General features: G+C 46.6%; 1 protein-coding gene across 1 annotated transcript in view; it reads right to left on the reverse strand.

Annotated features, from left to right (window-relative positions):
* Positions 1 to 17,029, reverse strand: part of LOC144694187 (transient receptor potential cation channel subfamily V member 6-like) — a 152,363-nt gene that overhangs the window by 68,206 nt on the left and 67,128 nt on the right. The window contains exon 6 of the mRNA XM_078564543.1: positions 254 to 426. Within this exon, the coding sequence (XP_078420669.1) occupies positions 254 to 426 (173 nt within the window). The remainder of the gene's footprint in view (positions 1 to 253; positions 427 to 17,029) is intronic.

Below are 17,029 nucleotides of genomic sequence, written 5' to 3' on the forward strand. Positions count from 1 at the left end.
TCGAGTATTATTTGAGTTTTTCCATGTTACCTAACCAGTACCATTTACATGACAGTTTCCACCTACTATTAGCCTTTTTGAGGATTAGCTCCCATGCAAAATTATAAGTTTCGTTATTTTTCCAGTATTTTCTGTTCAAAATTCATGGCAAAATGCTTATGTTTTTTTGCACCTATAATTGCACTAAATAACAACATTCTGTCAAAAATGATCACTGTCTGGAATTGAATGAATTAGAGTTTTGTTATCTTACTGCTACATCCCCTTCAAACGCTGATAGTTTCATGGGAGTGAGTCCATCTTTGTTGGTGATATTCTCTAGGTACTCAATCTTTTCCTTGGATATAAGTGATGAAATAAAATTGTACATTCTGCAGGCCATGCCCTTATTCGGGTGCAGCACAAGCATGTGGAAAACAGTGTTACCTGTAAAACAGAATAATAAACATATTTAGATATATGGCTATAAATGTATATCGTCAAGGCCATTATTGCAGGAATAGATGGTATACATGAAGGACGCATACTATAACAACATAATGCAGTGAGTTTCCCTGGAAGGATCAAGTTATTTTAGTGGCAATAGAGCAATGGCTTATTTTCTCCATAATACTGGTCCTCAATTTGTATCATGTTCATTTAGTCAATTATAACTTTTAAAATACATTTTCAAATTATTTTGTTCGTTTATTAACAATTTTGAACATACTTACCAATTTGGTGAGGTGGGATGTGTAGTTCACTGTGGGCTGGAGCTTGGAAGGCAAGATTACAGAGCACAGGGAAGGTCAGGATTTTGTGGCTGAGTTTTTTGTGTCCAGTAATTTGTATTTTTTGTAAGGCTGTTTCTCAGTGACATTTAGGTATTATAAGAGGCTTACTGGACTGAATATTTTATTATCTTGAAGTAGTTTATATCTCGGTCTGTCGTCATTGGTTATTCTGCCCCCAAGATAATGTTTCTCTCCAGAACGTCCAAATTTAAAATTCTGGGCAGATAAACTTAGTTAAAAGAACACCATGGGCTGTATCTTCCAGTCGGCAAGCGGCGGGCGGGGCCCACTCGCCGACACGTAAAATGACGTGGGGTGACGTCTGGCATGTGTCACCCCGCGTCATTTAGATTTTCAGTTCGGCGGGCACACAGCCGATGTCAAAGGCCTATTAAGGCCATTAAAAAAGTAATTAACATGATTAATGGACGTGCCCATCCGACCTTAAGGTTGGCGGACAGGCCCGGAGCCCAGGTGGGCTCCTGGAAAAACATGAAACCTCATCCACGGGCCGGATGAGGTTATTAAAATTTTTATAAAATCTCTAAATAAAAGAAATTGACATGTCCCACCTCATGTGACAGTGGCACATGAGGGGACATGTCAGTAATTTTTTATCTCATCTTTATTTAATGTTTCAAACCTGAGCCGATCTCCGAGGCAGCATTTTGCCTCAGGGAGACGAGTGTGCTCTTTCGCGCACATGTGCGAAAGAGCGCACTCCCAGCTCAGGGAATCCCCCTCACCCGCACAGGGAGCTTCCTGGCGGACGTCATGCTGGGCTAAGCTATGGGCCTTAATTGGCCCTCATGTAAAATGGCGGCGCGCACCCAAACAGGGGGAACTCACCCGCTTCTGCACTTCCCCCCCGACGGGGGGAAAATGTTGCCCCATAGCTCAGTGTGTTTTTTTGGTTCTGTAGCTGTTAAAGTCTGAATCTGTTGCTTTTAATTTATGACAGTTCCTGTTCAATTGCGTGTTCCTGCCCACTTTATTCTGTCCCTATATTCTTCCGTATGGGACAGTGTAATTCTGTAATACCTTGCATACCTGAATATAGCATGGCATCAAGCCACACTGGACATATATTTTCAGGTACTAACCAAACTGACAAACAACATATAAGCATGTAAAATGCAGCAGTTTTCTGTAAACAGTAACATGATACCTGCCATTTTTGAAGTTAACTCGTGCAATTGTCAATGGTGGGATTTTCCGGTCCTGCCGAAAGTCAATGGACTTTGGGCTGGTCCACCGCAACCTCCCCCATTGGTTCCTGCCACGGTGGGGCTGGAAAATCCACGCCAATGTTTAGTAACTTAAGGGATGAGCTTCAAATCAAATGTGAAACATGTTCTAGCCCAGATCATAAACCTCAGAACTACAGTTCAATTATTGTGAAAGGTGAATTTCAGTAATATTGTACTAAACTTCATGTACCAGCATCAGGCCAAGAAGCTCAATCACTTTCCTTTGAGCCGCATTTGGAAGCTTCTGAAGATCAGACAGCCGGACAAAATACCAGACACTGAGGTGCTCACCCAAGCTGGCATGCCAAGCATCTACACCATATTGAGACAGTCACAACTGATCTGGGCTGGTCATGTGGCCAAAGTGCCTGACACTCACTTACCAAAGTGAATCTTCTATGGAGAGCTTGAGTCTGGGGTGCGCTCACATGGCGGTCAAAGGAAGCGCTGCAACAGGTTTGTCCAACATACGGCAGGCTAGAGTCCGGCCTGCCAAAGGTTTCTATCCGACCCACTAACCTTTCAGAGACAAGTGTGAGGGATGCGGATCAGAGGCAGTACAGCTTGAAATGTGGCTGGGACTTGCTTGGTTACTCGGTGACCTTTCCATCTGTGTGTTGCTGGCAATAATATAAGCAAAGATACAGTGTAGTTCCCTGAGATTCGGGAGCTACAGTTCGCCATGTTTGCACTCAGGCATCAATCTGCTATCCCTTCTACTACCGGTTTAGATCCCACAGAGCACAGGAACACCACCACCTGGAAGTTCCCCTCCAATCCACTCGCCATCCTGACTTAGAAATATATCGCCGTTCCTTCACTGTCGCTGGGTCAAAATCCTGGAACTCCCTTCCTAACAGTGCAATGGGTGTACCTACATCACATGGACCGTCGCGGTTCAAGAAGGCAGCTCACCACCACCTTCTCAAGGGCAATTAGAGAGGGGGAATAAATGCTGGCCTAGCCAGTGACGTCCACATCCCATGAATGAATGAAAAAACAGTTGAGACAGGTGGGAGCAGGACCCTGGGATATGGTGGGTGGTGGTGGGGGCGGTTAATCTATTAAGCATTGGGTTCAGGAACAAGCAGCATATTTCAGAGGTTGACGACAAATATCACTGGTGAGAAGATGCATGGTTTCTGAACTTTAAGACTGCAGGGTGTGAAAGTGCAAGATGGACAAAAATGTCATTAAATTTAAAAATATCAAAAGCTAGAAGTGATCAGCACCTTTTTTAAAAAAAACAAGAGAGAGGTGCAAATTGTTCCTCTTGCTACCGGCTGAGGGGGATTCCAGCTGAGACTAAGCCTCAGTGTTAACGCTGGTACCAGGTCCCAGGGACTGGGCTTCACGTATAAAATCTGCATCTAAAACTAGAATCTGAGAATTTTACTTCCCACCCAAAGACAGAATCTTACTCCAACCCAGAAGAGGCAGCTTGTGGAAATTGCCCTCAATATTTTTAATTGTGGGGAATTCCAAATCTATCAAAACATGCCCTTTTTATTATTATTATGATTCATTTTTAGGATGTGGGCTTTGCTGGCTAGGCCAGCACTTATTGCCCATCCCTAATTGCCCTCGGGAAGGTGGTGAGGAGCTGCCTTCTTGAACCACTGCAGTTTCTGTGGTGCAGGGACACCCACAGTACTGTTAGAGAGGGAGTTCCAGGATTTTGACCCAGCGGCAAGTCAGGATGGTGAGTGGCTTGGCGGGGAACTTCCAGGTGGCTGTGTTCCCCTGTATCTGCTGCCCTCTGATTCATAGCACTGTTTGGCAGCTCATATTGCTATGGACAGCTTTGTTCAAGAATGAAAAATATCAAAACAAAATCAAGATCGTTCCTGACAGATGAACATCTATCCAGAATACTCCACGTTGCTACATCAAGTGTGAACGTGGACATTGATTACTTGTGCAAGCAGAAACAATGCCAGATATCTCACTAAGTCAGTGTTCAATATCGTGATGTAAAAGTAAACTAATAAATTAGTCTTCTCATTTGAATTTCTGTCCATAAAAATGCACATTTTTGTTGCTTTGATTATTAGATAAATTTCTAATGTCTTATCATTCTGAAATTTGCTCATCAGCCCCGTGAGTGAGAAAAAATTGAAATATTGTTCCTCACGTAAAGAAGTTGGTCACCCATGCACTACAAGGACATTCTGAAGGCTTCACTTAGGATTTTCCATCTTGACTTCGAGTCCTGGGAGAAGCTTCCCCAGGATTTCTGAAACTGGCGCAACCAAATAAGAGAGGGTGCAGCCTCCTTTAAAAGCAAGCGCATATCAGAGGCAGAGAGAAAACACAAGGAGAGGAGATCCTAAGCCAGAAACTCGTTCAAAACTCAATCATCTGCAGTATCCTGTCCTACTTGCTGCAGAACAGGTGGAAATCGGCCTTAGCAGTTACCTATGTATCCACCTACCAAACGCACCAGTTGATGAATACGGTCATCTTTGCCTCAAAGGACATACACAAAGACTAAACTTCCATTCCTCATTTTAAATACAATGACCAGAGGGTGATACTGTTTGGTTCGCTTGCATATCGTCTGATCAACAGACCATGAAACAGAGGCAGAGACCACAGAAGTGTGAAATCAGTTGATTCTGGAGTTTTTCCAGGTAATTCTGTTTTTGATTCTGGTAGGGAGTTAGGAAACATTCTCATGAGGTCATGGGGTTGGAGAATTCCAAAGATTCACAACTCTGGGGACAGAGGCAGCAGTGGAGGATAAGAGAGAGAGAGTGAGAGAGAGAGAGAGAAAGAGCGAGGGAGCGCGATAGAGGGAAGAGTGCCTGGGCGCACTTAAGTTTGAAAAAGTGACAGAAAAAAAAATCAAACGGTGACATGACAGCCATGAGTTGATTAGCTGGTGAGTATTGTAGCTGTGTCCCTCTCTCCAAAGTTAGGGAGTTAGGCTATGGAGCTGGGAAATTTAAAAATTCATTTATTTTTTTGGATAATAAGGCATGAGTAAAACATTTTGGTTAACTTCGCTATTTTTGAGAGACATTAGCAGAAGGGAAGTGAGTACAGGTACAATACCTCAAATCCAGCACCCTCGGGACCAAGGCCATGCCAGATTTTGGATACTGCTGGGTTTTGGATACTGCTGGGTTTTGGGTCAAGCAGTTCAGGCCATGAGCAGTGAGAACATTCCAATGAGAAAGAAAAGTTCCAAGGGGAGGGCCCACCATCTGTGGTTAATTAAAAAAGTTAAAGACAGTATCAAACTTAAAGAAAAAGCGTAAAATTATGCAAAGACAGGTGGCAGATCAGAAGACTGGAAAGAATATAAAGAACAGCAAAGAATGACAAAAATATTTAATAAGGAGGGAAAAATTAGAGTATAAGAGAAAGCTAGCTAGTAATATAAAGATGAATAGTAAGAGTTTCTATGAGTGTTGGTCCTATAGAGAGTGCGTCTGGGGAATTGATAATGGAAACTAGGGAGATGGCGGACGAATTAAATAGGTATTTTGCTTTGGTCTTCAAGATAGAGGACACAAGTAACATCCCATAAATAGCTGTAAATCAGGAGATGGAAGGGAGGGAGGAACTCGGGAAAATTACAATCACCAGGGAAGTGGTATTGAGCAAATTGTTGGGACTGTGGGCTGACAAATCCCCAGTTCCAGGTGGACTTCACCCTAAGGTCTTGAAAGAAGTGGCTAGTGAGACAGTTGATGCACTGTTTTTAATTTTCCAAAACTCCCTAGATTCTGGGAAGGTTCCATTAGATTGGAAAATAGCAAATACAACTTTATTCAAAAAGGGAGGGAGACAGAAAGCAGGAAGCCATAGGCCAGTTAGCCAAACATCTGTCATAGGGAAAATGTTAGAAGCTTTTATTAAAGATGTTATAGCAGGGCACTTAGAAAAATTCAAGACAATCAGGGAGAGTCAACATGGTTTTGTAAAAGGGAACTCATGTTTAACCAATTTTTTGAAGTTCTTCGAAGGAGTTACATCTGCTGTGGATAAAGGGGAGCTGGTGAACGTACTGTACTTAGATTTCCAGAAGGCATTTGATAAAGTTAGGAAAGCTAATAGAAAGTTATCATTTATTGTGAAGGGTATTGATTACAAAAGTAGGGAGGTTATGCTTCAGTTATACAGGGCATTGGTGAGACCACATCTGGAGTATTGTGTACAGTATTGGTCTCCTTATTTAAAGATGTAAATGCAGTAAAAGCAGTTCAGAGAAGGTTTACTAGACTAATACCAGGAAAGGGCGGGTTGTCTTATGAGGAAAGGTTGGACAGGTTAGGCTTGTATCCACTGGAAGTTAGAAGAGTGGGAGGTGCCTTAATTGAAACCTTTAAGATCCTGAGGGTTCTTGACAGGGTGGATGTGGAGAGGATGTTTCCTCTTGTGGGAGAATCTAGAACTACAGGTCGCTGTTTAAAAATAAGGGGTCGCTCATTTAAGACAGAGATGAGGAAGTTTTTTTCCTCTCCAAGGGTTGAGTGTCTTTGGAATTCTCTTCCTCAAAAGGTGGTGGAAGTAGAGTTTTTGAATATTTTTAAGGCAGCGCTAGATAGATTCTTGATTAACAAGGAAGTGAAAGGTTATCGGGGGGTAGGCAGGAATGTGGGGTTCAGGTTACATTCAGATCAGCCATGATCTTATTGAACAGTGGAGCAGGCTCGAGGGGCCAAGAGGCCTACTCCTGCTCCTAATTCGTATGTTTGCATGTTCGGGTGAGGTCAAGGGTCGCTTGGAGCGCCAGATAGAGCGCCAAGTGAAGCTGGTTACAAGCCTGGAGCCAAACTGCACCAATGTAATGTCTAGCGAATTGTTCAGGTAAGCTTTTTGTAAAAATTTTACTCAATTAAAATTGATACATGGAACTTTATAAAAATGTCCAGTTTTTGGCTAGCCAGATTTGAGGTATTCTACCTGTAGTTGATTTGACTTTTTTAAGTCATAAGTTTTACTTTCTAATAGGTGGAAGAATGGCAGAGCAGCTCCCACCTCTCGAGTTCATCTGCTTTGCTATGTGGGAATTTCAGGATTCCTCCTGTACCTTGATAACCATATGTGCAGGAAATGTCATAAGCTGCAGCTCTGTATGGGCTCTGGGTTTCGGAGCTTGAACAGCAGCTGGCGTCACTGCGACACATCCATGAGATTCAGAGCTTTGTCGATTGCACGCTTACAGATGTGGTCACCCTGCAGCTTAAGAGTATGCAGGGAGAGGGGGAATGGGTCACCACCAGGGAATCAAGAAATAGGCAGATGGTGCAGGAGTTCCCTGAGTGCATTGCACTCTTCAATCAAATACTGACGAGACTGACGTTTCACCTGCGGAATGCAGCCAGAGCCAATTCCATAACACCACTGTTGGCCCAGTTGTACAGGGGCACAAAGAAGGTTGGAAGAGCAACGGTTATAGGAGGTTTGATAAATAGGGGAACTGACAGGCATTTCTGCGGACACAAATGTGGATCCAGGATGGCATGTTGCCTCCCTGGTACCAGGGTCAAGGATGTCACTGAAAAGCTGCAGAACACCCTAAGCATGGAGGGTGAACAGCCAGCAGTCGTGGTCCAAACCAGCACCAGCGGCATTGTAGGAAGGAGGATATGGTCCTGCAGACAGAACTTAGGGAGATAGGTAAGAAATTAGCAAGAAGGATCTCAAAAGTAGTAATCTCCGGTTACTCCCAGTACCACGTGCAAGTGACTGTAGGACTAGGAGGATAAAGCAAATGAATGCATGGCTGGAAAGATAGTGCAGGAGGGAAGATTTTAGATTCCTGGGAATGGGATCTGTACAGACCTTACGGGTTGCACCTAAACAGAGCCAGGACCACTTTCCTTGCGGAGCAATTTGCTAGGGCTATGGGGATGGTGTAAACCTACTTGGTAGGGGTGTGGGAATACTAGAGAGGAATACCTAGGTGCAAAGAATACAGGAAGTCACAGATAGCACCAGGGAAGCAAATGGATATTAGGTGGGTTCAGCATAAGGGAGAAAGTAATAAAGTTTAAATCAGGGTTACTGTGCATATATGTGAATGTGGTAAATTAGATTGGTAAATTACAGGTGAAGATTGCCATGTTGATGCTGTGGTGATAACACAGACCTGGTTCAAAACAAGGGCAGGACTGGGTGTTAACATTTCCTGGATACAAAGTGGTCAGGAAAGACAGGAAAGGAAGGAAAGGAAGGCAGGCCGTATTGATTACGGAGAATATTACATTGCTGGAGAGAAAGGATTTCCCAGAGGGGACAAGGATAGAATCGATTTAGCTAGAGATAAGGAACAAAAAAGGTGCAATTACATTGCTCAGTGTAGTCCATGGGCCATCAAATAGTGGGAAAAATATGGAGGAACAGATTTGCAAGGAAATTATGGAGAGGTGCAAGCATTATGGAGTAGTTATAATGAAGGTCTTTAAGTATCTGAATATTGGCCAGGATTATTTGTGCCCTCCAGTGTCGGGCTTGTTCGGTGGCATGAGCAGACAATATAGCGCTATTGGTTTCACGACTGCGTGAAAGCAGATTGCAATTGTCTGCTCAGCCTGCCGATGGCGGGCAGCATTTCCTGCCATCGGACGTCCCGAACCTTATTGTAATACATCTGGATGTCATCATTAGGCCTGCCTGCCAGAACTGGCCCCCCTCCCCCAGCCCACGCTGGATCATCCACCCACATCAGTGGGAAAGCACACCGACGTGTTTCACAACAGCACATATAAGGCATGTACTTGGCAACTTTGAGGGGGACTTGGAGGTGAGTACATGGTAACATTGAGCAGCGCTCACCAGGATTGCCTCTTGGACTTCAAGCTTGAGGCCCGTTGGTGGGGGTGACAAGGGCAGCCTGCGGTTAAATGTAGCACACAAGCATTCAGAGTGGGGGAATGGGGTGGGCGAGGGAAGCGGCCACACATTAGGGACACCTTATATAAAGTGACCATTCCTCTGCAACTGAGACAGTTCAGGCACAGCCATAGATATGATTGGAATTGGGCCACTAGCTTACCTGCCCACTCAAGCAACACAGCGGCATCAAAGTGCCACCAAGCTCTCCAGGGCTTTTCACCCCTCGAGCATAGGCTACAAAGTTTTAGTGGACTGCAGAACGGTTGGACAACTGCGCATGTTGTACACTTTCCTTACTAAAGCTGGCCATGGAGCAGTCACTGCTGGAGATGCTCACAGCCTCTTGCAATGTCATCAACCCAGTTTGGACCAGTCTCCCGGATGGTTCAAGCTAACAGTGCAGCCTTGCAGCGTGGGTTAGGAGAATGCCTGAGCCCATGCTCAGAGAGCAGAGCATGCAGTCCAATGGGCAAAGCTGTTGCCAATCGGTCGGGTACAGTGGGATGGAGGTGGGTGGGGTTTCGGGCAGCCATGCAGTGCACTAAACTCTGGCCATCCAAGTGGTGGCCAGCACTTTCTGGGAAGTGTTAAAGGGCCTTCACACTTAACCAGGACAGGTTCTTAGTACACTCATGCTAATCCACACATCTCTCTTCCATCCTGCAGAAGGAATACATCAGGATCATGAAGCCTGGTGAACCAGCTATATGCCTCATGGCGGACAGAGAGCGAAGACAACAGAGGAGAGCGTGACTGAGGCGCCTGGCTGTGGCGAGGGAGGAGCAGCATCCTCGGGAAGAAGGGGCAGCTGGGGCACCCTCACACACTGCCAAAGAGCCACAGCGAGCCATCACTGGACGGCGCCTAGCTAGACACAGGGTCTATAGGCCCCGCCTTTCATTCCTGCAGATGACCGAAAACCAGTGTCGCTGAAGACTGCGCATGTCTAGGGAACTGGTCGACCACATCTGCCAGCTACTGCAGGATTTTGTGCCATGGGGACATGGAGGGCATCCGTTGCCAATGGCCATGTGACAGTGGCACTCAATTTTTATGCCAGTGGCTCTTTCAGGGCTCCACAGGTGACCTCTGTGGGATATCACAAGCCTCCACCCACAAATGCATCCATGAGATCACGGATGCCATCTTCACGAAGGAACACAACTTTGTGCATTTCGCCTGGGACCAGGACAGCCAGGATGCAAGAGCGATTGGATTTGCCCAGATCTCGGGTTTCCCACGGGTGCAGGGTGCGATCAACTACACTCATGTGGCACTCAGGTCTCCGTCACAACATGCAGTCACCTCCATCAACCGCAACGGATTCCATTCGCTGAATGTGCAGCTGGTGTGCGACTTTCAGAAACACATCCTGCAGGTCTGCGCACGGTTTCCAGGAAGTGTGCATGACTCTTACATTCTCAGTTGGTCACAGATCTCTGAAGTATTCCAGGGTCCACAAAAAGCTGCAGGGTTGTCTCCTTGGGGACAAGGGCTACCCGCAGGGGACATGGCTGATGACACTCACGCGGTGACCTCAGTCTGCAGCAGAGTGAAGGTATAACGAGGCTCATGCTGTAACTCACAACTTGGTGGAGCAGACCATCGGGATGCTGAAAATGAGGTTCCAGTGCCTGGCTCGGTCTGGTGGAGCCCTGCAATATAGTCTACAGAGGGTGTCACACATCGTCGTCGCCTGCTGCGCCCTTTACAACCTGGCCCTGCAATGGGGAGAGGAGCTGGCTAAGGAGGAGATGGAGGAGCTGTAGGTCTCCTCTGATGTGGAGGACACCGACAGGGATGTGTGTGAGAAGGCAATGGTGGGGGATGAGGCCTGCACACTGGCCAGACGAGGCAGGCATGCTCGGGATGCCCTCATAGCTGCTAGATTTGTGGAGGATGATGACGACATGCATTGAGGAAACACCATAGATCCTCACATTGTATCTGTGAACGTTTGACTCCAGCCTGGCTTATGGCAGCGTGCATACCCTCTGTGATAATGCTCCTGTCATGGAGACTCAGTGGAGGCATTAATAGTCACTCGATTGCAGGGGGATGATGACGACATGCAGTGAGGACACTCCATCGATCTTCAGATAGCCTCTGAGAATGTCTAACTGCTGTTTGGCCCAGGGCAGCTCACTTGTGCTCTGTGATCAGTCATGTCATAGAGACGCAGCCATGAAACTTTAAAAGCACCTGATCCTTTGTCCGTCTTCAGCATCTGACCCCTTTAGGAGCACAGCGTCACTGGTCACAGATGCTGAAGAGATAGGGGCCAGCCTTACCTAAAAGGTGCTGAGAGCACACAGAGAATGACGGAACTCTGTGACGCCTGCCCACGATATTCTGGCAGCAATGACGAGCACCATCGAGGTGCAGGCTTCAATAATATATCCAGGAAGTGTGAAGCCAGACCATCATTTTGGTCTGAAGGCTGCACAAAGCATGGGGAAGAGGCCCTGGACTGAGGCACCTGCCTTTATATCTTGCGCCGAAAAGTTTCACATCTGAGTGACACGAACACTGCTCATCAGAACAAGGAGCCATAGGCAGGGAGACATTCTGAGGAGTTTATTGGCAATAGTGAAAATTACGTACAAGTGATTAACACCCGTGCCCAGTCTACAGAACAACATCTTAATTTTCCTAACCCTGTTGCTACGTCTTGGTGCTTCCCAGACATCCACAGTGGAGGCGGAAGCAACCTTGTCTGTGATGACCTTGGCAGGCATCCTCTGGAGGGCTGAGGTTTGGTGGCCCTGGCCTGCTTTCAGGGTCCTGCTGTGTGGTAGTGAGACCCGCCTCAGCCTGTGGAGCTGGAGCTGCTGAGGTCACAGGAAGAGGGGATTCGAATGGGCCGGACACTCCCGAAGTCACCTGGATGGATGGCCCCTGCGGGGGGCACCTGCTAATCCTTCTCCCTGTGGGTGCCCAAGGGCCCCTGGCTGACTCCGTGAGTGGAAGGGGTAGCTGGAGTGAGATCAAGCTACCCTGCACCCCTCTCATATACACACTGTTGGAGGCCAACTATGGCATCAGCAATGGAGTTCAGCCCGTGCAGCAGTGCAGGAGTGACATCCTGGACCAAGATCTCCATGGTGGCCGCCATCCTATCAGTGTTGACCTCGGTACGTTGGCATGCCAGTGCTATCACCTTAGCCTGAAGGCAGACAGACTCCTCCATCGTGCCTTGCAATCTGAGGAGTGCAGCGGACATCCCTTCCTGAATATACCGAACTTCCCTTTAGAGTGACATGTCCGAGTCCACAGGCTCATCATCTGACTTGAAATCAACAAATTTCTGGCCTCCAGCAGTCATCCGAGTGCCGGGGACCTGGGAAGTCCCTGCCTCCACCTGCTGTGTATCAGACAGTGCAATGTGCTCACCAGATTATGATCCCGAGGCTATTCTAAAGCTAGGTCCCACTGAAGTTTGTGTTTCTGCGCTGGTGGAGGGTGTGAGTGACATCAGGGAGGGCGCCTTCAGATTTCTCTTCAGAGGTTCCTTGGGGGCTTGATTGGAGGCCCTGGGTTGTGGACTCCGTTGGCTGTTTCCCAGATGTGCCTATGAAAGCAGGGGGAGATAACCAGTGGATGGCAGTGGCCAGTGTGAAACAGGACCAGTCCAGATCGCGCCGGCCAGCTGGATGGTTCTATTTCCAAATCCATGAGGATCTTGATTTCAGGCACACCCCCTCTGGCCTGCACCTCTCCCTCTTGTTGTGCACCAGCTTGCCCTGCATGAATAGAGATGGAGAGACTGTAAGCACGATGCCTGCCAGGCCAGATGATAAGTATGCCTGGAATGTTTGGGTGGTGAGTGGTCCCATGGATGGGATGAGGACAATGAAGGTGTGTTTGAGAGTGTGAATAGTGATGTCACTTGAACTGGCAGTGAGTGAGAATCCTGTGGATATGTGATGGGTTTGTGAGTGTGTGAGTTGAGAGAGTGAGAAGAATGACTTACCATGGCGGAAGGAAGGAGATCATTAATCCTTTAGCGACACTGGGTGGCTGTCCTCTTTTGAAGGGCATTGGTGCTGACCACAGCCGTCACCACCTCCCAAGCCTGGTTGGTCACGTCGCTGCCCATCCTGCAGCCAGAGTGGAGGTAAAGGACATCATAGCGGGCTTCCACGGTGTCCAAAAGGTGTTCCAGTGATGCCTCGCTAAACCCGGGGGCTGCAGTCTTCTTGCCTTTCGTGGACATCTTCCCTGCAGCAGTGGTGGCCTGGAAGCACTGAGATGTTGCATGCGGCTGGACTTTAAATATGGCACCCGGCGTGATGAAGTAGCGAGGTGATTGTGCCGCAGGCCCACCACCATGGAAACGGCATGTTTCCCGGAATGCATAAGTAATGAGGTGGGTTTTGGACAATACGGCATCAAAACCCACCTCACGGCCGGCAGGTAAATCGCCTGCTCCCACACTTAGTGTAAATCTAGGACAATTCTGCCCATAGACTGCGAGATTAGTAGTGTAAAGGACTGGGAGGGGTAAGAGTTCCTAAAGTGTGTTCAGGAAAATTTTCTACATTAGTAGGTTTCCAGTCCAACAAGAAGGGAGGCATTGCTCAGCCTGGTTCTTGGGAATGAGGTGGGCCAAGTGAATCAACTGTGAGTAGGGAAACATTTAGGAGACAGTAATCACTGTATCATAAGGTTTATGGTGGCTATGGAAAAGGACAAGGGACAATCCAGAGGAAGCATAATTAACTGGGGCCAAGCCAACTTCAACAGAGTAAGAATGGATCTAATCCAGATAAATTGGAATCTAAGGTTGGTAGGCAAAACTGTTACTGAACAATGGGCAACCTTTAAAGGAGAGATAGTTTGGCCACATTCAAGATAATATTCCCACTGAGGAGAAAGGTGAGGCAAATAATCCTAGAGTTTCCCTGGATGACAAAAGAGATAGAAATTAAAACAAAGAATGAAAAGTGTGCTTACGACAGATGTAAGATAGATAATGCAACTGTGAACCTGGTTGAAAATAGAAGGTTGAGAGAGGAATTGAAAAAGCAAATAGAGAGAATATGAGAAGAGAATGGCAGCTAACATAAAAAATAATTCAGAAGTCTTTTATAGGCATATACATAGCAAAAGGATGGTAAAAAGGAGGAGGAGTGGGGCCAATTAGGGACCACAAAGAGGATTTACGCGTGGAGACGAGGGGCATGGCTGAAGTACTAAATGAAAGGGAGAAATATTTTCTCAGCATCTACCCTGTCAAGCCCCTCAAGAATTTTATGTATTTCAATTAGATCCCCAATAATTCTTCGAAACTCAAAGGAATATAGGCCTAGTCTACTCAATCTCTCCTCATCCAACAATCACCACATGCCAGGAACCAGTCTAGTGAACCTTTGTTGCATTCCCTCTAGGGCAAGTACATCCTTCCTTAGGTAAGGAGAGCAAAACGGAGGAGAGTGCTCCAGTTTTGGGCTCACAAATGCCCTGAGAAAAGTACTGGGGATTAAAAAAAGTGTTAATGAATGTAATACAGGTAAAAACCTGAAAATCAGGTCTCCTTAGAAGTTCACATTACACCACCTCCTTGGCATTTTATGTAAAATTATCCGTCTCCTCATAGATGCAATGATTACAGAACATTTCCACAATCTATCGGTGGCACCAGAGTATCATGTTGTCGCAGTAGAGAGGATTCTAATCAAAACGATTGCTTTATGGTAATCATAAATTCATCATAGAAAGGGTTATAGCACAGAAGGAGGCCATTTGGCTTGTCATATCCATGACAGCTCTCTGCAAGAGCAAATCAGCTAGTCCCACTCCCCTAACTTTTCCCTGTAGCCCTGCATTTTTTTCCCTTCAAGTGTTTATACAATTCCCTTCTGAAAGCTACGACTGAATCAGTCTCCACCACACCCTCAGGCAGTGCATTCCAGACCCTAACACTCGCTGCTTGAATAAGTTTTGCCTCATGTCACTTTTTTTGCTAATCATCTTAAATCAGTTTCCTTTGGTTCTCAAACCTTCTGCCGATGGGAACAGTTTCTTACTATCTACCCTGTCTAGACCCCTCATGATTTTGAACACCTATATCAAATCTCCTCTCAACCTCATCTTCTTGAAGGAGAACAATTCTAGCTTCTTCGATCTATCCATGCATGTGAAGTTCCTCATCCCTGGAACCATTCACATAAATCATTTCTGCAACCTCTCTAAAGCCTTCACATTCTTCCTAAAGTGTGGTGCCCAGAGTTGGACACAGTACTCCAGTTGAGGGCAAACCATAGAACTTCCTTACCTTTTATGCTCCGCACCTCTATTTATAAAGCCCAGGATTCCACATAGCTTTTAATCACATTCTCAACCTGCCCTACCACCTTCAAAGATTTGTGCATATACATCCCCAGGTCTCTCTGTTCCTGCATCACCTTTAGAATTTTACCTTTAACTTATATTGCCTCTCCACTACTAGAATGTATCACTTCACACTTCTCTACATTAATTTTCATCTGCCATGTGTACGTCCATTCCATTAGCCTGTCTTTATCCTCTTGGAGTCTGTCACTGTCCCCGTTCCAAGTTTTGTGTTATCTGCAAATTTTGGAATTGTGCCCCGTATACCTAAGTCAAGGGCATTAATATATAGCACGAAAAATGGTGGCCCTGGTACCTACTGCTGGGAAGCTCCACCAGACCTTCCTCCAGCCTGAAAAGAATCGTTCTTCACTACTCTCTTTCCTGTCACTTAGCCAACTTCGTATCCATGCTTCCACTTCCCCTTTTATTCCATAGGCGTTAAATTTAATGACAAGCCTATTATGTGGCACTCTATCATATGTGTTTTGGAAGTCACTGTGCACCACATCAACCACATTATTCTCATTAACCTTATCTATTACTTCATCAAAAGAGTCAATCGAGTTAATTAATCACAATTTGCTCTGGTTATCCTGAATTAATCCACATCTGTCCAAGTGACTGACTGTTAATTTTGTCCCAGAAGGCGGCATCATCCCAGATTTGAACTAAGTGTGATAGTGGGCAGGTACCCGCCAGCCGCAGTGCGGGTTTTCACACCTTATCGTCCCAAACCCATCACATTAATTATGCATTCCCAGGAAACACGTCATTTCCATGGCAGAAAGGCTCTCGTTTGCCCAGCATGCGATCACCTCGCCAATTCATCATACCTTATTTAAATTTAGCTGCCCACACACCTCATTGTTTCCAGCCCACAACTACTGCATGGAAGACAGACCCCGAAAGGCAAGAAGACTGCAGCCCCCAGGTTTAGTGACACGTCCCTCGGGTGCCTTTTGGACACTGTGGAGGCATGCTGCGATGTCCTCTACACCGCTCTGGACGCAGGAGGGGCAGCAGCATCACCAATCCAGCAATGGGAGGCAGTGGCAGTGGTGGTCAGCGATAATGCCCTGCAAAAGAGGACAGCCACCCAGTGCCACTACAGGATGAATGGTCTCATCTGTTCTGTCAGGGTAACTCACTCTTCTCATCACTGAACTCACATACTCACAAACCTATCACACATCCACAGGGATCTCACACCTCAAGGGACAACTCCACTAACTCTCACACACCCTCACATCTCCATCAGGGTCATATTCCATCGAGCACACATCCTCATTCCTGTCCATGTCGCCGCTCATCACACAAACATTCCATGCAGTACCATGTGTCCTGCTCACACTCTCTCCACCTGTTTGCATGCAGCAGGGAGAGGTCCCAGACCGGGGGTGGAGTGGCCCACATTAGGCCCCTCACTCACTTTGGGGAGTGTCCCATCGCACTGACTGGTGAAGACATGGACCGTGCCTGCGGTGACGGTGAGGTCAGTGGTGAACACCCTCGTGAGGATCCTGCACCACATCATCCCTCTCTCAACGCAACTGTGAGTACTCTCTCTCCTGCTTTTGACTCTGCTGTCATGCACTAATTATCTCTATTTCGGTTAACAGGGAGTGGCCGACACCCTCAGCCAGCCAATCCCTCAGCTCCATCCATGTCCTCAACTCCAGCAAAGAGGACACCTTCTCCATCGAAGAAATGGAAATAAGCAGCCTGGAAGACCATCACAGCGATTACCCACACCGCCCACCAGCGCAGAGACCAGGTGTAGAGCAGGCTTAGGTTCAAAATCTGGTAGTCACTGCATGGACA

This window comes from Cetorhinus maximus, chromosome 19 (assembly GCF_964194155.1).
Source record: "Cetorhinus maximus chromosome 19, sCetMax3.hap1.1, whole genome shotgun sequence".
In the NCBI taxonomy this organism is placed as follows: Eukaryota; Metazoa; Chordata; class Chondrichthyes; order Lamniformes; family Cetorhinidae; genus Cetorhinus; species Cetorhinus maximus.